The following is a 27,430-nucleotide window of genomic DNA, read 5'->3' on the forward strand; positions in this document are numbered from 1 at the left end:
CATTAAAAAGGAGACCAGCAAGGGCATAAGCATTCTCTCCAGTTAACGTCTCCCAGCTGACCAAAATAAAACAGCCTCGCTTGCTCCTATTCCTTTATATTATGCCAGTTTCTGGATGCCACAGGAGGGGAGAAAGCTCCTGAGAGCCTCCTTGTGGGTTTTCCATAGGCATCTGGTTGACCACAGGACGCTGGACCAGATGGGCCATCATTCTTTTTTAGCATTTGCTTCATTCGCAGAAATCAGCAAACTTTTGTTTTAGGGCATGAGAGTAAACATTCTCACCTGCTAATGGCTGCAAATCATGCTGCTGTTATAATAATAATAATAATAATAATAATAATAATAATAATAATAATTTATTATTTGTACCCCGCCCATCTGGCTGGGTTTCCCCAGCCACTCTGGGCGGCTTCCAACAAATATGAAAAATACACTAAAATGTCACATATTAAAAACTTCCCTGAACAGGGCTGCCTGCAGATGTCTTCTGAATGTTAGGTAGTTGTTTATCGCTTTGACATCTGGTGGGAGGGCGTTCCACAGGGTGGGTGCCACTACCGAGAAGGCCCTCTGCCTGGTTCCCTGTAACTTGGCCTCTCGCAGTGAGGGAACCACCAGAAGGCCCTCGGAGCTGTACCTCAGTGTCCGGGCAGAACGATGGAGGTGGAGACGCTCCTTCAAATATACTGGACCGAGGCCGTTTAGGGCTTTAAAGGTCAGCACCAACACTTTGAATTGTGCTCGGAAACGTACTGGGAGTCAAGACCGGTGTTATATGGTCTCGGCGGCCACTCCCATTCACCAGTCTAGCTGCCGCATTCTGGATTAGTTGTAGTTTCCGGGTCACCTTCAAAGGTAGCCCCACGTAGAGCGCATTGCAGTAGTCCAAATGGGAGATAACCAGAGCATGCACCACTCTGGCGAGACAGTCTGCAGGCAGATAGGGTCTCAGCCTACGTACCAGATGGAGCTGGTAAACAGCTGCCCTGGATACAGATTAATGTTAAATGCATAGAAGCAGGACCTGGTAGAATGGTTGACAACCTTAACAGCAATCTAGTGCACAGGAATTATAAACAGGTGGAGTTTTTTCCTGGTGTGTAGAGAAGCAGCGGGAAAATACTTCTTTGCTGAATGGGTGTGTGTCAAACTGCTCTTAATAGCACCAGTACTGATAAAAAAAGGGCAAGCGGCAAACTCTCTAGGAATCACTTTGAGCCTTAAGTAAAGACAAGGATCTCGGGGTCGGGGGCTTGAGATGATGGAACCTTTCTTTACCTTCTCACTAGAAGGATGCTCTGGGGACGTGGGTGGCGCTGTGGGTTAAACCACAGAGCCTAGGACTTTCTGATCAGAAGGTCGGCGGTTCGAATCCCCGCGACGGGGTGAGCTCCCATTGCTTGGTCCCAGCTCCTGCCCACCTAGCAGTTTGAAAGCACGTCAGAGTGCAAGTAGATAAATAGGCACCGCTCCGGCAGGAAGGTAAACGTTTCCGTGCGCTGCTCTGGTTCGCCAGAAGCGGCTTAGTCATGCTGGCCACATGACCCGGAAGCTGTAGGCCGGCTCCCTCGGCCAATAAAGCGAGATGAGCGCCGCAACCCCAGAGTCGGTCACGACTGGACCTAATGGTCAGGGGTCCCTTTACCTTTATCTAGAAGGATGCTCACTGAGTGAGGAGGGGTATACTGTGCCATCTGAGCCTAGTGGTGCAGGTTATCAGATGTCAAGCAGATGACAGAACCTCTCTCTTAATCTGCTGTAAGTAAGATGTTCCAGGAGGTGTAGGGACAGGGTGAATAAAAATAAAAATCAGATTTTTAAAATTTAAATCAGATTTTTTTTTGTTTAAATCAGATTTTTAAAATAAAATGCTTTTGGAGGAAAAAAATCTTTCTAAAGATAGTTTTCTATTTAGGTTACATTATAGTCCAAAGGCTATTCATCAGGAAATAAGGATTTGTTTAAAGTTTTTCATGTGTGCTAAAACTCAGTCTAAGCTTGTTTGTTTTTTAATTGTTTAACCACATCAGTTAACAAACATGGATACACATGCTATAATGTCATTGTTTTAGTTCAATAAATTGTTATTAAGGAAATGGTTATTTTTCTCCTTCCAATAAAGTACAGCAGAAAAGTTGTCCAAATATAAACAGTTAACTTATTAAACCTCACAGTAATTTCATAATCATCGGTCTATGTATTTCTAATACTAGAACCAAATCAGTAATTTTTGATATAACTGTAAAAACTATTCTGAAAATATATTATTCCAAAAATGAAACCTTCAGCTGGTTGTAAATATTAAGATGATACCAGCAAGAATGAGAAGGGGGGGGGGGGGATGATTTGAATCAAGTCTTGCTGACTAGTGATTTAAATTGATTTGATTTAAATCAAATCCACCTTGTGTAGTGAGAACAAAATGTGCACCTGCCAGAGCTTCCTCTTCTACACAAATGTTTAAAGGGACACGGTCCTTTCCACCTAAACTCCAGATTGTAGTAATAACGACAGTGGGGAGAAATCCCCATTGTGACTGCAGCTACACGCCACCATTATGACATTTGCAGATGGTTTTATATATAAAATATGTGATGTTGTGGCTGAAAGGCTGAGGTGCAAACCAGAGAGGTCTCTGCGTTCCTCTTTCAAAAACTCGATTGGCGGCCTTAATCAAACCACTCCATCTTGCTTTGATATAGCAACAGTAATACTGGGCTATCTTGTTTAGACTTTGGAAGTTAAAGGGGATTCCAACTAAACAGCAGGAAGAACTTTCTGACAGTGAGAGCTGCTCAACAGCGGAATGGACTCCCTTGGAAAGTGGTGGAGTCTCCTTCCTTGGAAGTTTTTAAGTAGGGATCGGGTGGCCATCTGTCATGTATGATCTAATTGAGATTCCTGTACATTGATACCTTGGTTCTCAAACGTAATCCGTTCCGGAAGTCCGTTCCAAAACCAAAGCTTTCCAAAACCAAGGCACGCTTTCCCATAGAAAGTAATGCAAAATGAATTAATCCATTCCAGACTTTTAAAAACAACAACTAAAACAGCAATTTAACATGAATTTTACTATCTAACAAGACCATTGATCCCTAAAATGAAAGCAATAATCAATGTACTGTACTATGAAATAAATAAGACAGTATTGTAGATGATAAAAATTAAAATTATTATTATTATTCTTACCTGCACTGATATTTGTCATTGTTTGGATGGGGGGCTTTGACCAAGGCTCACAAGGTCCTGGTCTAGAACCATCTTCAAGAGTAGCCCCATATAAAGCACATTACAGTAGCCCTGATAGGAGGTTACTGGAACATGCAGAATAATGGTTTGTCGCAATTGTTACCATTGATGTGTGTGCTCATCTGGCAATCAGGTCTTGCAGGGTTTAAAATCTTGCCAAACCTCTTTGATCACAGAGATAATGCTGGGACAAAATAACTGCATGTGTGTGCCCAAAGAACAGCAGTGTCTCTAGTTCGGCCTCAGTCCTGTATACCTGAAGGAGCGTCTCCACCCCCATCGTTCAGCCCGGACACTGGGGTCCAGCACCGAGGGCCTTCTGGCGGTTCCCTCATTGCAAGAAGTGAAGTTACAGGGAACCAGGCGGAGGGCCTTCTTGGTAGTGGCACCCGCTCCCATCAGATGTGGAGCACCCTCCCATCAGATGTCAAGGAAATAAGCAGCTATCTTATCTTTAAAAGGCATCTGAAGGCAGCCCTGTTTAGGGAAGTTTTTAATATTTAATGCTGTATTGTTTTTAACACTCGATTGGAAGCTGCCCAGAGTGGCTGGGGAAACTCAGCCAGATGGGCGAGGTATAAATAATAAATTATTATTATTATATTCTGGGCAAATCACCTCCAGCTCTCTCCAAAGCCATTATTTGTCTTCAGCCTTTCTTTGGCTTGTCGTACAGTTTTGTTCCAGCCGGGAGAAAGGGGAGAAGCATTTGAAGCAGCTGCGACTCAGATGATTTATGAGATATTTGCACCATTTAAAAATCATTGCTCTGTAACTTACGACTTGTTTTTGCTGAACTTATGTGCCGGTGTAGTGCCCTGTAAATCAAACTGCTACACAGCGTTATGGAATGGCAATGCTGGGGTTTGGACAATTGAGTAGTAGAAGGTCTTGTTTCTTTTCTTTTTTCATACATTCTGGCCTTTTAAAAGCAACCCTCTTGGATTTGTTGGGATGCTATTCTTTTCTTCTCATTTAAGCTCGAAAGCTGCTGCCCTCAATCAATGGACTGTTACATTTCTACATATAAGGCGTCTTGGTCAACTAAGACCTTCCGGGGGCACAAGTTTGGGCAGTGTGTCTGGAGATCCTGGGCTGCCTAGATTACAAAACCTCATAGAATCATAGAGTTGGAAGAGACCACAAGGGCCATCGAGTCCAACCCCCTGCCAAGCAGGGAACACCATCAGAGCACTCCTGACATATGGTTGTCAAGCTTCTGCTTAAAGACCTCCAAAGGAGGAGACTCCACCACACTCCTTGGCAGCAAATTCCACTGTCGAACAGCTCTTACTGTCAGGAAGTTCTTCCTAATGTTTAGGTGGAATCTTCTTTCTTGTAGTTTGGATCCATTGCTCCGTGTCCGCTTCTCTGGAGCAGCAGAAAACGCCTCCATCTCAGCCTCGCTGATGTGGTCCAAAAGAAAGCAGACAGAACAGTACATTTGGCACCAGCTTGGCTGCAAGAGTTGCTGGAAGGAGGCCTTCAAGGCGCCATCCAACCACCGTAGGGGCTCCATTCCAAATTAGCCTTTTCTTCTCCTGAGGATAATCCCGCAATGCAGCAGAGGTTTAGGATTAAGGCTGGGCGATATTGGCCTTAACCAACTTTTCAAAATTTCAGCAGCCAAACATCATGATGTAGTGATAGATCACGATGTTGAAAAGCAGAGGGAGAAACAAGCTGGGCTGATGCAACCAGGGTGGATTTGATTTAAATGAAATTTATTCAAATCACGGTTTAAATCACTAGTCAGTAAGCCTTGATTTATTTTTTTACTTTTTTTACAGAAAGACTCATTCTTGCTGGTATCATCTTAATATTTACAACCAGATGAAGGTTTCCTTTTTGGAATAATAAATTTTCAGAGTAGTTTTTACAGTTATATCAAAAATTACTGATTTGGTTCTAGTATTAGAAATACATAGACCGATGATTATGAAATTATTGTGAGGTTTAATAAGTTAACTGTTTATATTTGGACAGCTTTTCTGCTGTACTTTACTGGAAGGAGAAAAATAACCATTTCCTTAATAACAATTTATTGAACTAAAACAATAACATTATGGCATATGTACCCATGTTTGTTAACTGATGTGGTGAAACATTTTTAAAAAACAAAAAACAAAACCTTAGACTGAGTTTTAGCACACATGAAAAACTTTAAACAAATCCTTGTTTCCTGATGAATAGCCTTTGGACTATAATGTAACTGAAATAGAAACTATCTTTAGAAAGGTTTTTCCTCTAAAAGCATTTTATTCTAAAAATCTGATTTAAATAAAAAAAATCTGATTTAATTCAAAAAAAATGGTTTTTTGATTTAAAAAAAAAATCATTAATTTTTATCTACCCTGCCTCTTACAGAGTCACTTTTATCTGCATATAAAAAAATTAAGTCATGCCATGCTAAGGAAGATGTTTGGTTTTGATTGACCGTTAAAGAAATGAATTGGAGTTAACTTTTCTGCAGTGTTTTTAATAATATTTTATACCTGAGGTCTAAACTTAGGTCAGCGGTAGCTTTTCCCTGTTGCAAAATATTCAGCCTGGTTGCAACCAGCGTAAATGTTATGAATTCTTTGGATTCTGCATTAATGGCTTTGAAAACAGATAATAAAAAATTCTTGGCATTTTTGGCAGTATTGTGTCCCCCCTTCTGTCTGGTTTAGAAGCAGGATAGAAACATTTTGAATAAATGAATGTTTAAGAATGTGAACAGTTCAGCAAGACAACCAGGCACTCAAGTGATAGATGAGTGTTAAGTTAGATTAGTGATGATGACATTGGGTGGTATATTATTATTATTATTATTATTATTATTATTATTATTATTATTATTATTATCATCATCATCATCGTTGTTGTTGTTGTTATTGTTTTATCTTGAATTTATATACTGCCCTATACCCAAGGGTCTCAGGGTGGTTCATAGAATATAATCAAGATATAAAACCACAAAATACCTAAAAAATATAAACAACAACCCAATAGCCCCCCCCCCCAAAAAACCACATTTTAAAAGGGCATAGGATGTCAATCGGATCAACCAAAGGCCTGGTTTAAAAAGAACATTTTTGCCCGGTGTCTAAAAGTGTATAATGAAGGCGCCAGGCGAACTTCCCTGAGGAGAGCATTCCACAGGCGGGGAGCCACTGCAGAGAAGGCCCTGTTCTCGTGTTGCCGCTCTCTGGACCTCTCAAGGAGGCGGCAGAGGAAGGAGGGCCTCAGAAGATGATCTCAGGCTCTGGGTAGGTTCATATGGAAAGAGGCAGTCCTTGAGGTATTGCGGGCCTGAACCGTTTATTAAGCTCACTTTTACTCCAGGTAGACCTTTTGAAATTACTGGACCGACCTTAGTCATGTTAATTTATTTCAATGGATCTACTCTGAGTAACAATTCAGGGGTCAGCAACCTTTTTCAGCCGTGGGCCGGTCCACTGTCCCTCAGACCTTGTGGGGGGCCGGACTATATTTTGGAGGGGGGGGAACAAATTCCTATGCCCCACAAATAACCCAGAGATGCATTTTAAATAAAAGCACACATTCTACTCAAGTAAAAACACGCGGATTCCTAGACCGTCCGCAAGCCGGATTTAGAAGGCAATTGGGCTGGATCCGGCCCCTGGGCCTCAGCTTGCCTACCCATGACTTAATTGAATACCACCAATTGAGTTTAGATGCTTCTACATGTGCTTCCTCTGCAAGAGGTCTAGAGAGTAGCAACATGACAGCAGGCCTTTACGGCACTGGCTTTCCACTTGTGCAATGTTCTCCCTAGAGAGCAGGGCCAGATTTAGGTTTGATGAAGCCCTGAGCTACTGAAGGTAATGGGGCCCTTTATATGGCCAGCTGTCCTTTGTCAACAACAAACTGTCACCATTTTTTTGTGTTGAATATATGGTAATTTATGGACCTAATAGGTATCTAAAGCCGTTTGCACAGAACAAATAGGAGCCTACACAACACAAAACGCTGTTGCTGTAGGTAGGTCTTATTTTATTTGTTTTTTATCTTCTACAGTATTTTGGAAATGTAGATCCAGGTGTTTTTTCCTTTAAATTAGGGCCCCCAAGAGAGTGGGACCCTAAGCTATAGCTTGTTTAGCTTATACATTGATCCTGCACTGCTAGAGAGGCTTGTCTGCCACCTTCATTACAGATCTTTAAGCACCAGGCAAAAACAATTCTCTTCTCCCAGGCTAATTGAAGCAATCTATGGCCTTTAATGGGACACGGGTGACGCTGTGGGTTAAACCACAGAGCCTAGGACTTGCCGATCAGAAGGTCGGCTGTTTGAATCCCCGTGACGGGGTGAGCTCCTGTTTTTCGGTCCCATCTCCTGCCAACCTAGCAGTTCGAAAGCACGTCAAAGTTCAAGTAGATAAATAGGTACCGCTCCGCCGGGAAAGTAAATGACGTTTCCGTGCGCTGCTCTGGTTCACCAGAAGCGGCTTAGTCATGCTGGCCACATGACCCGGAAGCTGTACGCCGGCTCCCTCGGCCAGTAAAGCGAGATGAGCGCCGCAACCCCAGAGTCACAGAAGCCATCCCAGGGTTTTATTTGATCCCAGAATATCCCCGTTTCCCTTTTTCCTCCCCTCCATCTCTTGGAGAACAATTAAAAGTGGTGTGTGTGGATAGGTGCAAAAACAGAGTCCTGTTTATACTGAAAATAAAATACCTGCACAAAAATAATTTTATAAGGTGGGTGTGAGGGTTCCTCTGCACTTAAAAAAGTGTTGTAGTTCTGTGGCTTACCAACATCACCATGTTTTCCTTGAGTACCCATGCAATCCACATTGTAAGACATAATTTCTGTGGGCTTTCCAGAATGTGTGATGCAGCTGAAAAGCAACAGAGACTCTCAAACTCTCTCACTTAAGTGCACAGAAAGTCATCCCCACCCCTAAATTTCAGGAAACTTTGCCCATCCATCCCAGAGTCATTGGGGGTATCTTTGCCTCCCCCACAAATTGCCAAACGACAACAAACCCTACTGAAAATTGCAGTTAGGACTGTAATAACTGTACGTTCATCAATCTATTGTTGATTCAATTCTTTAGTAGAGTTGAGCTCTGGCAAACTGAACCAACTGCGAAACCAAAAATGGGCCGGATTCAGCTAAATAGTTATGCTAGCGGGAGTCAATGCAATGGTTCCTACTCTCCCCACACTTCTCCCAAAATTGGCTCTGAGGAAGGGGGTCAAGAGAACCACTAGAACAGTTCAGGGCGGGGGGTGTATGTGTAAGATTGTTCCATTGGGGGCATTGTTAAGTTGGAGTTTCCCCGAGATCTACTCCTCAGCGCCAAAGGAAGGAAATTAAGAACAAGATCAGCAGAAGATAAAGTGTATGCATAAATATGAAGAAGATCTGCAGAAGGGACATGGAAAAGAGTTAAGAGCCTCGGACAGAAGGTCACCAGGTTGATGGACCATATGGAACTGATAGAAAGGACTGACAGAATCCGAGACCAGGGAGAAGAGACGGTGGAAGAAGATTGGAAAAAAGTTTAAACATTTATTTAGAGAAATATTGTAAAATTAATGAATGTTAGAAAAATGCTGGAATGAAATAACATGGCTTTAGTAGAAACATTATAAGGAGTTAAGTACAAATAAGTTTTAGGGTTTTAATGGTAAGATAAGGTTAAAATAAATTAAGATAATTAAATGACAGAAAACAGTGAAAGGTGGAAAGGATTTGCTGAAATAATTAATAACTAGAACACAAAAAAGGGAGGTGTGAGGAGGTCGATGAAACAAGTTAATGAAAGATAATGATAAATATTGGATGTGTTTTTAACTGTTTTTGCTTTTGTTTTTGTTTTGATGTATTGTGTCCTTTGTTTTCTTTTTATGTATTCTTTTTATGTATTGTAATGTATTGATTTGTATTGTTTATTCTTTTTCTTTCTGTAATCTTTAAACTTTTAATAAATATTATTTTTTTTTTTAAAAATGATTGTTCCATTGGACACTCAAGGCTTGCAGTCATGGAACGAACATGGTAGCACAATGTTTAAATTCCATCTTGTGTTTTGTGCTTTCTCTTTTAGAAACATACAGCTTGTATATTAGAGAGAAGCTCTTGAGAGCAAGAATTCTCCAAGATGTCGTACCGAAAAGAACTAGAGAAATACCGGGATCTGGATGAAGATCAGATCCTTGGAGCACTGACAGAAGAAGAGATCAAGATGTTAGAGGATGAACTGGTAGACCTAGACCCTGATGTAAGTGATTTTAAAGGACAGCTCATGTGATACTTCTTGAATTGTGTGAAAACATCTACGTCGGGCACGCTAAGCAATGAAATATAAATAAATAGGGGACCCTTCTGCTACTCTTTGCGGTGTTAGACCATCTTTGGATCTGCTTGGGCTTTCCTTCACCCTCTTTCCCTCCCGACTCTCCTTGGACGTGAGCCAGGTTTGATACACAGTCTATTTTGGAATCTTACACCTTCACTGTCTGCTTAATTTGAAGCAGACTCTTGCCTGCAAACGTCGGCACCGCGCTCTGTTTGGTGGTGTCAGGAATACTAGAATTGCCCCCTTGGTTCATAGAGTCATAGAATCTTGTTTAGATTTTTCCTTGGCAGGCGCTCCTGGTAAAAAGATGCTTCTTTAATTCCTTTTAATGATCTACTGTTGCTACTGGGAAACTGAGACATGGTTTAAATGTTATGTGAACGAGCCTTGGGCTCCCCTTTCCTGCTTCCCCTCCAGTACACCTGCGAGGAGAACATTGGAAGTACAGTACAGTTGTACCTTGGCTGTTGAACAGAATCCGTTCCAGAAGTCCTTTCGACTTCTGAAACTGTTCAACAACCAAGGTGTGGCTTCTGATTGCCTGCAGGAGCCGCTTCGGACGTTTGGCGTCCAAAAAACTTTCGCAAACTGGAACACTCACTTCCAGGTTTGCTTCGTTCGGGAGCCAAAATAGACGAGTACCAAAGCGTTCGACAACCAAGGTACGGCTGTAGTTTGTTCTGTGATGCTTCCCCAATGTGACCATGTCATTGCCGTCTGGAGAGGCACTGCACAAAAAAATAATCTGAAAAGTTTGTGCTATAAAAAAGTTGCAGGATTTAAGCAGAAAGCTTCAGGGCAAAGTTGTATGTCAACTCCGAAACATTTGGAGGTGCAGACAGTATTCAAAGGGGGGTCGCATATAATTGACACAATGCCATTGTTGGCACAAAACATCAGAAATGCACAATAAAAGGAACATCTTGAGGGGCTCTAAAGTTCTTTTGTATTGTGCTAAACCAGGGGTCAGCAAACTTTTTCAGCAGGGGGCCGGTCAACTGTCCCTCAGACCTTGTGGGAGGCTGCGACTGTATTTTGAAAGGAAAAAATGAATGTATTCCTATGCCCCACAAATAACCCAGAGATGCATTTTAAATAAAAACACACATTCTATTCATGTAAAAACACCAGGCAGGCCCCACAAATAACCCAGAGATGCATTTTAAATAAAAGGATACATTCCACTCATATAAAAACATGCTGATTCCCAGACTGTCCGCAGGCTGGATTTAGAAGGCGATTGGGCCGGATCCAGCCCCCGGACCTTAGTTTGGGCCCTACCCATTTGCTAAACCCTCTCTTAGAGGCCCTAAGCTGCAAAGGTGTGCTGTTGCTACTTTTGTGTGTTTTCACTCACCTTCCTCCCCACCTACAGTAAGAATATTTGCCAATATGTAAATACCACAAAAATGTCCATTGTCTCCATGCTGTGCCAGAGACAGCCATTGAAATGTAGACCTCCTACATTCGTGATGGGATAGCCCAAAATTATACACAGTGGGTGGAATTCAGCATTCCATCAGTGCAAGCATTTTGAATTGTGAGATGGAACGATCCTTCCCCTCGCACACTTTGCAGAGAGTTCTTGCACCCACCCCAAGCCAGTGTTTGGGGGACCTGACAGAATGAGAGGGGGATCAGAGCCCCATTGCAGAAGCAATATCTGTGGCCAGGTGGCTGAACTACTCCAATATTGAGGGCCTCCCAAACAGATCAGCCTTCCACCTGCAAACATGTCAGGAGCTCAGCCTACACTCGAGTAGGACCCTGGCAGAGACACATGCCTGACTGGCATGTTCTCCCCCTCCTGGTTGATCATTCAGAAGCTTCAAAAGCTTTCTTCTGCCCAAACATCACAGCGAACGATGCCAACAGACACCGGCACATTTAGGGATCCGCAGAGTCTTCACAGCTTGCGTGACAGACCTCAGCAACTCAGCATTTTGGCTAATCGACTTTATTTACATACAAACACACGCGGAGCACTGCAACATGGCTCCCTCTCTCTCTAGCATCAGACAGCAAAGAGAAAAAGAACAAAGGACAATAGTCCCACTTCACGGAACACAGTAACACAAACATCCTGTTTCCGTCGCTTCCAACTCTGTGGAGTCAAAACATATACCGTCATGTGATAGACAAAAATCCCATGACTGCAATCATGGAGCAGGAATTCTAACAAAACTCGCCCTCCCTGCTGGCGTGCCAGGCAGGGGGCAGGATGCGTGGAAGATCACCTTCCACGCTTCCCATTCCCCGCAGCCGACCCCCAGATTGCGCATTATGTGCATATGACGTCAACACGATGCCAGGCCACCTCAGTGGGGGGGGGGCAAGCGGGCGCCCCTGGCTGGCAGGACTGACTACCATATTTTTTGCTCTGTAAGACGCACCAGACCACAAGACGCACCTAGTTTTGGGAGGAGGAACACAAGAAAAAAAAATATTCTGAATCTCAGAAGCCAGAACAGCGAGAGGGATCGCTGTGCAGTGAAAGCAGCAATCCCTCTTGCTGTTCTGGCTTCTGGGATAGCTGTGCAGCCTGCATTCGCTCCATAAGACGCACACACATTTCCCCTTACTTTTTAGGAGGGAAAAAGTGAGTCTTATAGAGCAAAAAAATACGGTAATTGAATCCCAACCAGAGAGGGGAATGAATTGTGGATTTGTTTTATTTTTCAAGCTACTTCTCTCTCTCTCTTTTTTTTAATAAATCTTTATTATTTTAAAATACAATCATACAACAAAGGTAAGTATAACAAAGTTAAGCACAAAGTAAAAAAAAGTTTCGTCACATCAAAAAAGGCAAAAAAGGTAACGAGAAAAAAGAGAAATGGCAATAAAAAGAACCAAATGTTTATACAACATCATGTCTTGTCCAGTAAAGTTTTCTGTTCTCAATGCAATGTAGCTGAGAAGTCCTGTGAGGACTAGGCTCCTTCAGGGATATTCTAGGAGTCTTCCCTCAGTGTGAGATCTTAGAAGTCTTCCCCTTGTGAGATTTTTTTTAAAAATAACTTTTTATTCAAAATTAAAACAAAACATATTATCCAGAAACATATCATCCTTATTTCCCCCCATTTTCCTCCCTCCCCCTCCCTCCCCCCACAGAACCCCCCCACCCCCCACTTCCCTCAGTTCCAGTCTTTGATTTCTCTAAAAATGCTGTTTTCTGCATGTTACACAGTTGTATAAATCCCCAAACTATTTAGCTGATTATTATCAATAAAAAGTTTGTGAATGTTTATTCAAAACCTGCCAAGGAGTCCAGTTCACTTTGTTGCCTCTACAGATACTTTGTAAAGGGTTCCCATTCATCCTTAAAGTCACAGTTATCCTTGTCCCGTAGCTTGTATGTCAGTTTTGCCAGTTCTGCATAGTCCGTCAATTTTTCTTGCCATGATTCTTCAGTTGGGGTTTCTTCAGTCTTCCATCCTTGTGCTACCAGAACTCTCGCGGCCGTTGTCGCATACATGAAGATGTTTTTCAGCTTTTTTGGCAGATCTTTCCCTACAATCCCTAACAAAAATGCTTCAGGTTGTATATCATTTCCCAAAATTTTTTAATTACCTTACAATCCCACCCCCTTGTGAGATCTAAGTGGAAGTGTGTTGGCAGCTGCCCACCTGCTTCCTAACAAGTAAACCTGCCACCAGCTCCCCCTGTTCCTGTCAGCAGGTGCAAAGAGGTGTATTTGCCATGCAGACATTTATTCCAGTTCCTCTGTACTGAGAGTGGCAACCAGTGGCGTAGCGTGGGGGGTGCAGGGGGGGCCGGCCACACTGGGCGCAACATCTGGGGGGGGCGCGCTCGCACTCGCAGCTCTCTGCCCCTACCTGGCTCGCTCACTCACTCTCACTGCAGTGCTGGCTGTGCGAATCAGATCCGAGCCGCCGGGTCGCCGCCCACTGTGGAGGGGAGGGTGCCAGGCGTGCGGTGCGGTGCGGAGAGAGAGCGAGGGACTATCTGGGGGAGGGACAGTGCAGCGGGGGGGGGGGGCGCAAATTACTTGCCTTGCCCTGGGTTAGGGGGCGCAAATTACTTGCCTTGCCCCGGATGCTGACAACCCACGCTACGCCACTGGTGGCAACAGATTTACTCACAGATATTTATTTTTATGTTTTGTGATGAGCTTTCCTGTGGCTCCCTGGCTGAAACTGCCTGGTGGGAGATGCAAAACCAGTAAAGATGGGGGGAAATGGAATGATATGTTCTGGAAAAGGGTCATGGCTGGCTGTTTGGAACCCTGGAGAGGATCACTCCATGCTGCAACATTTTGTTGCAGATTCCACTTACCTCTTTAAAAAGAACTTACCTGGTCATCTTCCCTACACCCTGTGGATACAGTCAGATGGGCACAGTCAGTATGCGGTGTTTCAGTGGTATCTTAAATTTAAGAATATGGGCTGATAAGTGATGGTGATGGTCCGTTTTCCCTCCCCTTCTCCGAAATCTAGAATGCATTATTGCCTGCAGGAATGAGACAGAGAGATCAAACGAAGAAAACACCCACTGGCCCCTTTAAAAGAGACGACCTACTCGCCCATCTGGAGAAGCAGGCAAATGAGATTAAAGACCGAGAAGATCTGGTTCCTTTTACAGGGGAGAAAAGAGGTATGAGACAGTCAAGTAACTATGCCCAGGTATTTCTCAAATTTTGGGTATGTGTTCTCTGGATTTTCAGTTAGCCCCACTAAATGAATCGAGGTGATGTTGAAGATTAAGTCTCCTATTTCATATACCATTCATTTCAGTAATGGTTGCTCAAGCCAACTTCCCACTGACTTGGCCTGGTTCGCACATCACATTAAACCATAGTTCTTAAAGCAAACCATGGTTTAATGTGAGCGTGCAGCCTGCTGGGGCACACTGCTCAAAAGTTCTCGCAGCGCTCCTCCCCTGCTTCTGCCACGCTGTGGACAAAAGATAGCAGAGTGCAGCATGCCTTGTTATCCAGATGTTGGCTTCTGGCCCAATAAACCTCAAGTGCTAAGACAAGGACAAACCTTGGTTGCCACTAACGGCACAACAAGCCAGACTCTTGACTTGCTCACATCCTGCTCACTCACATTAAATCGTAAGTGTGTTTGAGGCCACCGTGTCATGAGAGATGCATGTAGATTGACATTTGTATTGGGTTTAGGAATGCAGAAAATTCATAACCCGTCTCCAAGATTATATCCACTAGCAGCCAAAATTGCGGAAACCTTTTGGTATTATTTTATTGTTGTTAGCCGCCCTGAGCCCGGCTTCGGCTGGGGAGGGTGGGATATAAATAAATAAATTATTATTATTATTATTATTATTATTATTATTATTATTATTATTAGGGGAAATGTATTTCCGAGGTTTGATGGCTCATAACATTCTTTCTTTTTTGAGTAATACCATAGAATTATATATCAGTGGGAAGATAATTTGATGGAGAATGTAATGCAACAAAGTTTGTTCAATTATCTGAATTCTATCAAAGGTTATAGACAAATAATCAGAAAAAGGAAGCACAACTTGCTTAGGTTGATATGCAGTAGATTTCCTTCATTTGAATGTAGCCAGTGCTTTTTTTCTGGGGGGTACACAGGGGTCCGCACACCCCTAAACTTTTTGTGAATCTAAGTTTGGCCTCATTGAGGGGCAGTATTTCAGTATGAGGGGCAGTATTTCAGTATGTCCTGCCAACCTAGCAGTTCGAAAGCACGTCAAAGTGCAAGTAGATAAATAGGTACCACTCCAGCGGGTAGGTAAACGGCGTTTCCGTGCGCTGCTCTGGTTCGCCAGAAGCAGCTTAGTCATGCTGGCCACATGACCCGGAAGCTGTACGCCGGCTCCCTCGGCCAATAAAGCGAGATGAGCACCGCAACCCGAAAGTCTTCCGCGACTGGACCTAATGGTCAGGGGTCCCTTTACCTTTACCTTATTTCAATATGAGTAGGAAAATGAGAGTACCTCTAAACATTTTTTTAGAAAAAAAACACTGAATGCTTTCTTTTGCTTGCACTCGGTGAGAGAAAGAAAGCCATGAGGCAGAGGGCTGATTTAGATGTTGTGGTCTCCATGTAGAGACTGTCAAAAGCCCTTCCCTACGAGGTTGGTCTGTGTGGGGCGAGTTGCATTTCAGAGGGCCTTGCCCTGTTTGGCACATCACTGGCAACACCACCGCTGGCATTTCCGCTTCACAAACAGTTGGCCAATCACTTGCTGCAGATCGCTGCTGCTAGGAAGGGATTACACAGAGGCTATAAAATGTACATGGGCCCACAGTATTCGGAGTCATGGGGATGCGGGTGGCGCTGTGGTCTAAAATACTGAACCTCTTGGGCTTGCCGATCAGAAGGTTGGCAGTTCGAATCCCTGTGACGGGGTCATCTCCCGTTGCTCTGTCCCAGCTCCTGCCAACCTAGCAGTTCAAAAGCACACCAGTGCAAGTAGATAAATAAGTACCACTGTGGCAGGAAGGTATACAGTGTTTCCGTGTGCTCTGGTTTCTGTCACGTTGCGCCAGAAGCGGTTTAGTCACGCTGGCCACATGACCCGGAAATCTGTCTGTGGACAAACACTGGCTCCTTTGGCCTGAAAGTGAGATGAGCGCCACACCCCACAGTTGCCTTTGACTGGACTTAACCATCCAGGGGTCCTTTACCTTCCCCCCCCCCCAGGAGTCCCTAGGATAAGCTGAATTACACATCCATGTTACGGCTGAGTCCAGGGAAGGCACAGCTGCCTTCACACAAGGGCATCTCCTTGGCCATTGTGGTAAATGGGATGGTGGAGAAGATCGAATTAATTAAATTGATCAATTTAATTAGACATGCATGGTAGCAAAATTCCATATTTCAAGCTTCCCTGAACTCTGGACTAGGTGGGCTTTTGTTTTGATTCAGAAAGGCAACTCTTCCTTTACAGTGGTACCTCGGGTTAAGAACTTAATTCGTTCCGGAGGTCCGTTCTTAACCTGAAACTGCTCTTAACATGAGGTACCACTTTAGCTAAGGGGGCCTCCCACTGGTGCCGCACAATTTCTGTTCTCATCCTGAAGCAAAGTTCTTAACCTGAGGTACTATTTCTGGGTTAGCGGAGTCTGTAACCTGAAGTGTCTGTAACCCGAGGTACCACTGTATTTTTAAACAAACACACACTGTTTGTCCCATCAGCACTTTTATTTTGGAATATAAAGTGACACACATTGAACATTACTGTAAACCTAGCATACTTTTCTCAATTTTAAACCCGCTCCATAATCCCTCCTCCCCTGCTTCATTTCCCCTTGGAAGCCCAGCCAGCCTATCACCTGCCATTTGGGAGCACTAAACCCAGGTAAACGATGGAAACAACAGGAATACACATATCAAAATAAAAGGGGGGGGGACACTCTGAACAACACAAAACCACAAAAACAGTCTTTGGGAATTTTCTTAGCAATATATCTAAGATCAATAAGAGACCAGGGAGTGGAGTGGAGTGATTATACTGGTGGCATTCCCCCCCCCCCCCCAGTTACATTTTAAGTCAAAATTCCTATTTGATGTTTTCTGCACCCCGATGTTTCTGAGCATTCAGATCTTTGCCTCTGTAAAAGTCCACCCTTTCTCTTCTTCAGTATAGTGGTACCTCAGGTTAAGTACTTAATTCGTTCCGGAGGTACGTTCTTAACCTGAAACTGTTCTTAACCTGAAGCACCACTTTAGCTAATGGGGCCTCCCGCTGCCACCGCGTGATTTCTGTTCTCATCCTGAAGCAAAGTTCTTAACCCGAGGTACTATTCCTGGGTTAGCGAAGTCTGTAACCTGCAGCGTATGTAACCTGAAGCGTATGTAACCTGAGGTACCGCTGTATATGCTTTTAAAAATCTAAAGTGACTAGAGTGGGCAGTACCATAAAGGATTTCAAAATTTATTTTTTCTTGATCTCGAGAGGGAACCAGGGAGCAGTTGGTTCTTTGTGAGGCCTAAATTTAGCCACGCTCAACCTTCGAGCGGCTTTCGGGATAGCGTGGTCTTTGTTCTCCTCTCCATTCTGCGTCGCAGGGGCAGCAAGGACAAAAATAGCCCCAGTGTCACATTCCATGCCTGGAGCAATGAGTATGCTATCTCATTTACAGGCGTCTCCCAGATTGTTTTCTTTAAAAGTGCCTCTCTCTTTTTTCTTTCTTAAAGCTGCTCGTGTTTTCACTATTTCAATTTTGGTGTGAATCTTTCAAAATCCAGCTTTTATAGAACGTTTATTGAACTTCTCCCTCCTCCTCCCCCCCCCCCTTTTAGTGGAAAAATAACTAAACAGGTATTAAAAATAGATAAACTTTTCCCTTCTAACCAACACCACCTTGTAATCTATGTATTTTTCCTTACAATATACCGTATTTTTCGCTCTATAAGACGTACCAGACCACAAGACGCACCTAGTTTTTGGAGGAGGAAAACAAGAAAAAAAATATTCTGAATCTCAGAAGCCAGAACAGCAAGAAGGACCGCTGCGCAGTGAAAGCAGCGATCCCTCTCTCTGTTCTGGCTTCTGGGATAGCTGCGCAGCCTGCATTCGCTCCATAAGACGCACACACATTTCCCCTTACTTTTTAGGAGGGAAAAAGTGAGGCTTATAGAGCAAAATATACGGTAGTGGTTGATTGTTCTATACTATTTTCAACCCTTTGTCCCTGCTCCTGTATGTGTGTTTGTGTGTGTGTTTACTTTGAAGATTTTGCTGAAAGGACATCTGTAGGAGGTCACTGGTTGCACCCAGAGCTGGTGAGGCTCATTTGACATAAGTAGGAAACCGAGACTTCGGTATAATTGGCCCCCTCTTGTGGAATGCTCTTCCGATAGAGATTAAGCAGGCGCCTTCTGTACGAACTTTCAAACATTTGCTGAAAACTATTCTGTGCTGCCAGGCTTATGCAGACAATTAAGAAAAAAATTCTTTGTAAAAGTCAGCTGCTGACCTTTAAATTTTTTAATAATTGGTTTGTCATTTTTAAAATCATATTGTTGTTCATTTTAAAAAAAAACAAAATTGCAGTGTACAATTATTTTTATAAATAAAATAGAAATACAAGATTACATATCTCCTATCTAGCTGATATCAGAGTGCCATCGTTACTACTAAAAGCCCTACTAAACAGTACAGTGGTACCTCGGTTTTTGAACACCTCTGTTGACGAACTTGAATGCCATAAACCCGAAAGTAAATGCTTCCATTTTTGAACACGCCTCGGAAGTCGAACGGCTTCCACTGAGTGTATATGTTATATTTCTCAACTTTCTCTATTAAATTTGCGGATTATGTTCAAAAACTGATGTACCACTGTATTGGCTAACCCACTTTCTTTAACATTAAATTAGTTATCAAACATCTCTTTATTTCTTTTTTCCAAATGACTTAATTGGGATTTAGTTGTCCCCAGTTTCAGATACTTCTTACAAGTGTAGGAGGTTTAAAGTTTTGAAAGTGAGGCAAGAAAAGCCACGGGCTGTTAACATAATAAGCAAAAATAAGATCATTTTGGTGCGAGGTAAGAATATATATAGCAAGAGTAATAAAAAGAAATTGTTATGTAGGGGATTTGAATTTAATTATAAATTATATATCGGAAACATGGGAGATTACAAGAGGTCAAAAAAAATGGATGTACCGTGCCATATTAGAAGCAAAAAAACTTGTTTTGATGAATTGGAGGAGCCGCAAAAAGATCCCTTTGAGCACAAGAATTGACAATATGGACAGACTAGTTACATACGAATGAATTGCATATCGACGCAAATTAAGAATGGATAAATATGAAGAAATCTGGAAGGAATACTTAAGCGATAATGCGGACAGTGGTGGGAAGTAGCGGGAGGAGATGTGGGGAAATATTGTTAAAAAGGTGTAGTTATAGGTATATCAGTACTCAAATCTGAATTGTTAAATTGTATTATTAGTGTTATTGTGGTTTTTGTTGTATGTGTTTTTTGTGGTTGCTGTTTGTACAGTGGTACCTCGGGTTACATACGCTTCAGGTTACATACGCTTCAGGTTACAGACTCCGCTAACCCAGAAACAGTGCTTCAGGTTAAGAACTTTGCTTCAGGATAAGAACAGAAAACAGGGTCTGGTGGAGCGGCAGCAGCAGGAGGCCCCATTAGCTAAAATGGTACCTCAGGTTAAGAACAGTTTCAGGTTAAGAACAGACCTCCGGAACGAATTAAGTACTTAACCCGAGGTACCACTGTATTGAAAAAATGATTAAATATATTTTTTAAAAAATAATAATAAGCAAAACGGGAACTTTATAAAACCAGGGTTCTGGAGTTTGAGTGAAGATCAGATGAAACACAAAGTGTCCCTCGCTTGTGGGGTGAGCAGGGAGACAAAGGTAGAGCGATGTGCCCACCTCATTTGGCCGATGAAGGCAGTTGGGCGGTAGTGCCAGTACCCATCCAGTCTGCCATCTCACAACCAAGCCCCCTTAACTAGCCTGCCTTGTGCCCCATAAGCTAGACTGCTCTCTGGTGGAAGAGCCTGTTGCCAAGTCTTGAAGTAAGATTCAGCTGTCAGCCTAGTCAGGCTCCGTACACGAAATGGTGAGGGGCCAGGGAGCGCCATCCTGTCCGCTGCCTCCGGCACCAAAATGTCTTGAGACGTCCCTTGGGGATGAGCCTGGCTCCTTCTCATCTTTGCAACTGAAACAAGAGATGTGCATACCAGCAAATCCAATGCTGGCACAGCTGTCAGACTTGGAGTACCTTGATTTTTTAAAGCACCACATAAAGTTCGTGAGTTTGTTCAGCTTACAGATTTTTCAGTGCAAAACTGCTCAGAAGGTAAGAGAGGTTCCTTAATGCCATCACTAGGAGGTGGGCAGCCAGTCATGTGCCACCGACTTTTCCGCTTCAGCCTATTTTCCGCTCTATAAGACGCACCAGACCACAAGACGCACCTAGTTTTGGGAGGAGGAAAACAAGAAAAAAAATATTCTGAATCTCAGAAGCCACAACAGCAAGAGGGATCGCTGTGCAGTGAAAGCAGCAATCCCTCTTGCTGTTCTGGCTTCTGCGATAGCTGCGCAGCCTGCATTCGCTCCATAAGACGCACACACATTTCCCCTTAATTTTTAGGAGGGAAAAAGTGAGTCTTTCAGAGAAGGGGGCTGAATGCAAGGAGGGTGTTTCCAGAGTAGACCTGCTGCTCTGAAAATAGGTAAAAGGTAAAGGACCCCTGGATGGTTAAGTCCAATCAAAGGCAACTATGGGGTTGCGGCGCTCATCTCGCTTTCAGGCCAAGGGAGCCAGCATTTGTCCACAGACAGTTTTTTGGGTCGTGTGGGCAGCATGACTAAACCGCTTCTGGTGCAACAGGACACCAGGAAGTCAGAGTGCACGGAAACACCATTTATCTTCCCGCCACAGCGGTACCTGTTTATCTACTTGCACTGGTGTGCTTTCAAACTGCTAGGTTGGCAGGAGCTGGGACAGAGCAATGGGAGCTCACCCTGTCGCAGGGATTCGAACCGCCGACCTTCTGATCTGCAAGTCCAAGAGACTCAGTGGCTTAGACCACAGCGCCCTCTGAAAATACTGCACTGCTTGCTATCCTTTGTTAACCGCTGATTACATCCTGTCGTTTTATGTACTTTTGCTTAATCAAAACATACTTGCATCTCTGTCAGTAGGATCAAATTTGAACCTTTGGGTTGGAATGCAGTAGTAGTTGTTCCTGGTGCTACATATTCTGTTTACTAGGGGTTTGAGGCAAGGAAACTTAAATCCCTGTTGTTAAAGCAATTGCTACGAGGCTGACGGCCCTTTTTGTATTTACAGGGAAAATTTGGGTCCCCAAGCAGAAGGCTATAGATCCTGTTTTGGAAAGCGTAACTCTGGAGCCAGAACTGGAGGAAGCACTAGCAAACGCCTCAGATGCTGAGCTCTGTGATATCGCTGGTAAGACACGAGACTGCCTACATTTGGCTTCCTTTGTAATTATCCTTATCAGTTTGGAAGCCACCTCACTACATTCAGTCTGTATGTACTGTTTCATCCTCCAGTTTTGAGTTTTTTTGGGGGGGACCGTTCTGTAAGTTTGCAGCAAAAGCTGCCTCTGGACAGCACTGAACAGCAGACTCATGCGATCTCACAGGTTATTTCTTCCCACCCACAGAGCAATTTTGAACCTGTTTTTTAAATACAAGGTGTGACCGGAAAGGTTGGTGATTGGTCACAGAAATCAGACAGCGAGAAATATTCGAACATACATACTTTACAGGCCTTCAAATTAGGCCCCCTCTGATACAATGCACCATTGAAAATGTACATAGAAACATTGGTAATTCCTGGAGAATTTTTGTACTGCTTTCAGTTCCCTCATCACAGCAGCAGCTTGGACGTGTGAAATGTTGGAAAATCTGTGCCCTTTCAGTGCAGATTTCAGTTTGGGGGTGGGAATCCGGTGGGGCCATTGGTTTACAGCAGGGGTTTGAGGGAAGTCACAGCTCAGAGACAGGAGAACAAAGAATTGGGAAGTGTTAGAAGAAGGGGGGGGGGACTGTGGCAGGGCAACCAGCTGACACTTTGTCACTGGAGAGTATTTCTGATTCCCCTTCCCCCTGAACTCGGCGTTCAGGAACAATGGAATCAGAGACATTTGACCCTGGGTGGCCACCGTAAGGGAAAACGATGCTGCTAGGAAGGAGGGAGGTGGAGCCCCGTTCGGAGCAACACCATTGTTAAGCCTTGTTGCGTTCTTTTGTCTCTCGCTATTAGAATTGAATAAAACTCATTAAACAGGACTCTACCTTGTTTTCTCTGCTCTTGTTGCAGCCGGGGGAGGAATAGCTTTCCCGAAACCTTGACAAGTTTGGACCTAAGTTGAGGCGCTAATGCAGTCTTACTCTCTAACCCTGTTTGCTCTCCAAATGTTGATGGACTACAACACCCAGTTTCTCATTGGCCTTCCTAGCTGGAGCTCATGGGAACTGGAGCCCAGCAGTATCTGAAAAGCACTTGCCTAGCGCAGACTGTCTTGGCTTATTTCCCTAGAGTTCGTATTAACACCCAACTCGCTCGTTTCAACTAAAATCCTCTTTCCCCCTCCGTTCATCTCATTTTCATGCTCATTTACAACCCGTTCCTTCCTCCTTAAACTGTGTCTTGTTTTTTCCAGCTTGCTGTCTGTTCCTTCCCATATTCCCATGACATCATCCATCTCACTAGAAGCCGCAGAGGGACTGTAAGAGAACCTTGCTGGTGGCCTCGTGGCCCTGCTTAGGAATGCTTTGGTCCTGCTGCTCTGCCCTGCCGTCCAAAATGGTTTTGCTGCTTGGTCATTTTATATTTGCAAAAAGCTGCCTGTCCGCACTGTCAGTTAGGGCTACCACCATAATAAGCCAGGGTACCATTTGCTTAGGTGCTTTCTTTATTCACAGATGCAGATTGGCAAGCTACCGTATTTTTTGCTCTATAAGACTCACTTTTTCCCTCCTAAAAAGTAAGGGGAAATGTGTGTGCGTCTTATGGAGTGAATGCAGGCTGCGCAGCTATCCCAGGAGCCAGAACAGCAAGAGGGATTGCTGCTTTCACTGTGCAGTGATCCCTCTTGCTGCTGCTGAGAGCCAGTGTGGTGTAGTGGTTAAGAGCGGTAGTCACGTAATCTGGGTAACCAGGTTCGCGTCTCTGCTCCTCCACATGCAGCTGCTGGGTGACCTTGGGCCAGTCACAGTCTCTCAGCCCCACTCACCTCACAGAGTGTTTGTTGTGGGGGAGGAAGGGAAAGGAGAATGTTAGCCGCTTTGAGACTCCTTAAAGGGAGTGAAAGGCGGGATATCAAATCCAAACTCTTCTTCTTCTTCTTCTGTCCTGGCTTCTGAGATTCAGAATATTCTTTTTCTTGTTTTCCTCCTCCAAAAACTAGGTGCGTCTTGTGGTCTGGTGTGTCTTATAGAGCGAAAAATATGGTAATCAACTGAAGCTTGCAAAGACTTGGGAGGTTCAGGGCGCCTTATAATAATCCAGGCGTGTGTCCCTGTGGCCTGTTCCCACCTCCTCAGGAGCAGGCGCAGTCGGTGGACCAGCTTGAACTTGGCAAAGACACTCCTGTTGTCCCGTGACTGACACCCCGGCAAGCAGGAACGGTGCATTGTAAAAGCCCTATGTAACCATCTGCTAAAAGGCAATCCCACATGTCTGCAAATGTGTACACGGTCCATTTGGGGGCAAATAACGCTGACTTCCTCCTGCCTTTGAGTAGCATATATATCACGGATAAGATTGTACGGTTGTGGGCTAAAGCCTGTGTTCCTTTCTTTTTAATTTCTGTACTTGAATAATGATGGCTGTGGGTAAGAAAATGAGTTTGCCTGAACCTTACTAACTGGATGTCTTACAATAAAGTTTAACCTGATATTCATTTCCAGCGCATGTTTATCTGGAAGTTAAGTCCAAGTGGGCTTATTTCCCTAAGAAGCCTATTTAGGATTGTATCCTTAGTCAGGCTTATCAGATTAGTTTATTTAAAATTATTTCAGCCATTTGAAACACTGCCCCTAATTGAGCATATTTTTTAAAATGAATGTTTAAATAAAGAGAGATGGTTGCAGGCCCTATTTTTGAAGAGGCCTTTCCCTTTTTCTCCTATACGGAACCAAAGGCCTCTTCTAGGAGATGCAACTAACTGACATGTAATACTCATAGAATGAATCAGTTGAGATCAGATTGCAGACATGGTAACGATAAATTCTAAGCTGCTCTCAGGTTTAAGGCTACACAGGATGTTGCATGTTGCCAGATCATTTGCCCGAGGAGAGATCCAGCTGTGTCTGAATGTACTGCTGCCTGCTGCTGAGTGCATGTCATAGAGTGAATTACATGGACAAACTCTGAAATCAAGCCAAGTCCAAGTCTTCTTTGTTCTGACAGTAACAGGAAAACTTCACACATACCGTATTTTTTGCTCTATAAGACTCACTTTTTCCCTCCTAAAAAGTAAGGGGAAATGTGTGTGCGTCTTATGGAGCGAATGCAGGCTACACAGCTATCCCAGAAGCCAGAACAGCAAGAGGGATTGCTACTTTCGCTGCGCAGAGATCCCTCTTGCTGTTCTGGCTTCTGAGATTCAGAATTTTTTTTTCTTGTTTTCCTTCTCCAAAAATTAGGTGCGTCTTGTGGTCTGGTGCGTCTTATAGAGCGAAAAATACGGTATTTTTTTTCAGGCCTTTGCAAGTTCTATAGGTGGAACACATCCCAGACAAACTAGAGTCAGAGGGTGGCTACCATTTCCCGAACAGTAATTTGTTGCAGTGTGCATGCAACCCACTTGGCAGACTAGTCACTTATGACATTTTGCCAAATGGTGAGGATAATTTTGCTCCTTCCTTTGCTGCTTCCCCCAGATTCCCCTTTGATTTCTGAACCATTGCAGTAAAACTCTCCTTAACACTTGGCAGGATCGACTGTTGACCAAGTAGCAACTTGCTGATTTGTGTATAACACTTAAGGTTTAGCGCAACTTGCACAAGCTGGAATGAGCCCAAGCAAAGCCACAGGCTCACAGCACCTTCTGCATGACTGGGGAAAAGACTAATGCAGAGTTTAGTTTCACTTTCCATGAATCCTGGTTTATCCCTACGTAAAACAAAACTGGATAAACAAACAGGATAAACATAGCTGACCAGAGTTTTGTTTTAAATCACAATTTCTGGTTTGTATGTAGGGATATAGGGACGCGGGTGGCGCTGTGGGTTAAAGCCTCAGCACCTAGGACTTGCCGATCGAAAGGTTGGCGGTTCGAATCCCCGCAGCGGGGTGCGCTCCCGTCGTTCGGTCCCAGCGCCTGCCAACCTAGCAGTTCGAAAGCACCCTCGGGTGCAAGTAGATAAATAGGGACCGCTTACTAGCGGGAAGGTAAACGGTGTTTCCGTGTGTGGCTCTGGCTCGCCAGATGCAGCTTGTCACGCTGGCCACGTGATCCGGAAGTGTCTCCGGACAGCGCTGGCCCCTGGCCTCTTGAGTGAGATGGGCGCACAACCCTAGAGTCTGTCAAGACTGGCCCGTACGGGCAGGGGTACCTTTACCTTTTTATGTAGGGATAAACCGGGATTCATGGAAAGAGGAGTAAAACTCTACAGAAACCAGTTGTGCAAGAGGGGGAAGCAATCAAGCCTGAGGCTTTGCTTGTACAGTCGTACCTTGGAAGTCGAACGGAATCCGATCTGGAAGTCCGTTTGACTTCCAAAATGTTTGGAAACAAAAGTGCGGCTTCTGATTGGCTGCAGGAAGCTCCTGCAGCCAATCGGAAGCCCCATCAGACGTTCGGCTTCCAAAAATAGTTCGCAAACCGGAACACACACTTCCGGGTTTGCGGCATTTGGGAGCTGAAATGTTCGAGAACAAAGCTGTTCAAAAACCAAGGCACGACTGTACTTGTCCCAGCTCATGCTAAACCACAGCTTAGCATTACACGCGAACCAGTAAGTTGCTGCATGGTAAAAGATCATCTGTGGTCAACCAAAGTGACTACTGAGAAACATGGGATCATATCCTCTCACAATTTTTATGTAAATTATGTTGAGTCCCACCCAGCGCATTGGATCTTCTTGCATTGTCCTCCGAGTCCACCCAAAATGTGAACAACATAATCGACTTGAATTCTGCTGTTTCGTGCTTTCCGCCCCAGCCTTCTATGTATTTTGGCCAGATTCTCACTTTCCCAAGAAAGGAGTTTAGTTGTTTTGCTTAACTTGTTTTGTTTTATGTCTCTCCTCTCTCATGTAGCTATTCTTGGCATGCATACCCTGATGAGTAACCAACAATATTACGAAGCACTTGGAAGCTCGACTATAGTCAACAAGGAAGGTTTGGATAGTAAGTAAGATTTGCAGCCACATGACATATTCTGGACACCTGAGCCAATAGGTATAGTGTTTCCAGTACAGTGGTGCCTCGCAAGACGAAAAGAATCCGTTCCGTGAGTCTCTTCGTCTAGCGTTTCTTTCGTCTTGCGAAGCAACCCCATTAGCGGATTAGCGCTATTAGCGGTTTAGCGGTTATTAGCGGCTATTAAAGGCTTAAGGGATTAGCGGATTAGCTGCTACAAGGCTATTAGCAGCTTAGTGCCTTAGAAAAAGGGGGTGGGGAGCGAAAAAAATCGCAGCAACTCGCAAGATATTTTCGTCTTGCAAAGCAAGCCCATAGCAAATTCGTTTTGCGAAGCACCTCCAAAACGGAAAACCCTTTCGTCTAGCGGGTTTTCCGTCTTGCGAGGCATTCGTCTTGTGGGGCACCACTGTACTTGTTGAATGAATGCATATGCTTGAGGTGAATCATTACCAATGTATTTTCTTGGCTTTGTCCTTGTAAGTTCTTCTCCGTGGTATTCTAGGAGGATTCGTTGTCTAGTGTTCCACCTCTAGGCTTTTTTTATGAGAGAGCAAATTCCTTTCTGGGAGGCCCAGGGATCATCAGGTTTGCTGGCTGGGAAGGACTTATTATCGCAAGTGTGGGGACCTTTAGGCCCTCCAGATATTGCTGAACTACAACTCCCATCAGCCCCAGTGAGTATGTGAGTGGTTGGGGATAATGGGAGTTGTAGCTCAGCAAAAACTGGTGGGCCAAAGTTTCCCCACACCTGCCCTTTCAGCAGGTCTACCGCTGAGTAAACATTCTCCTCTTTCCATTCAGGGAAGACCCATCTTCTGAGGAGGTTTTGATTTTTCTTTGTTTGTTTGTTGCTTAGTTCCATTTGTCTTTTAAGCGGTATAAAGGTGGCCCGACCATTCACCAGTATTGGGGGGGTATGGGACCCAGTTGGAATTCGAATCAGGGTGAAAACGCACAGGAAGAGGTACTGAGGTAAAGGTAACCCCGACTCTGGGGTTGCGGCGCTCATCTCGCTTTACTGGCC

General features: G+C 44.0%; 1 protein-coding gene across 5 annotated transcripts in view; it reads left to right on the forward strand.

Moving 5' to 3' along the window:
* TMOD1 (tropomodulin 1) overlaps positions 1 to 27,430 on the forward strand; it is a 40,037-nt gene that overhangs the window by 2,684 nt on the left and 9,923 nt on the right. For all 5 annotated transcript variants that reach the window (XM_083420490.1, XM_083420491.1, XM_083420488.1 and 2 more), the window contains exons 2-5: positions 9,314 to 9,487; positions 14,023 to 14,179; positions 21,358 to 21,477; positions 26,302 to 26,391. In XM_083420490.1, coding sequence (XP_083276616.1) covers positions 9,368 to 9,487; positions 14,023 to 14,179; positions 21,358 to 21,477; positions 26,302 to 26,391 — 487 coding nt within the window. In that variant the 5' untranslated portion in view covers positions 9,314 to 9,367. The remainder of the gene's footprint in view (positions 1 to 9,313; positions 9,488 to 14,022; positions 14,180 to 21,357; positions 21,478 to 26,301; positions 26,392 to 27,430) is intronic.

This window comes from Podarcis tiliguerta (assembly GCF_965153285.1).
Source record: "Podarcis tiliguerta genome assembly, chromosome: 17".
NCBI classification, from domain to species: Eukaryota; Metazoa; Chordata; class Lepidosauria; order Squamata; family Lacertidae; genus Podarcis; species Podarcis tiliguerta.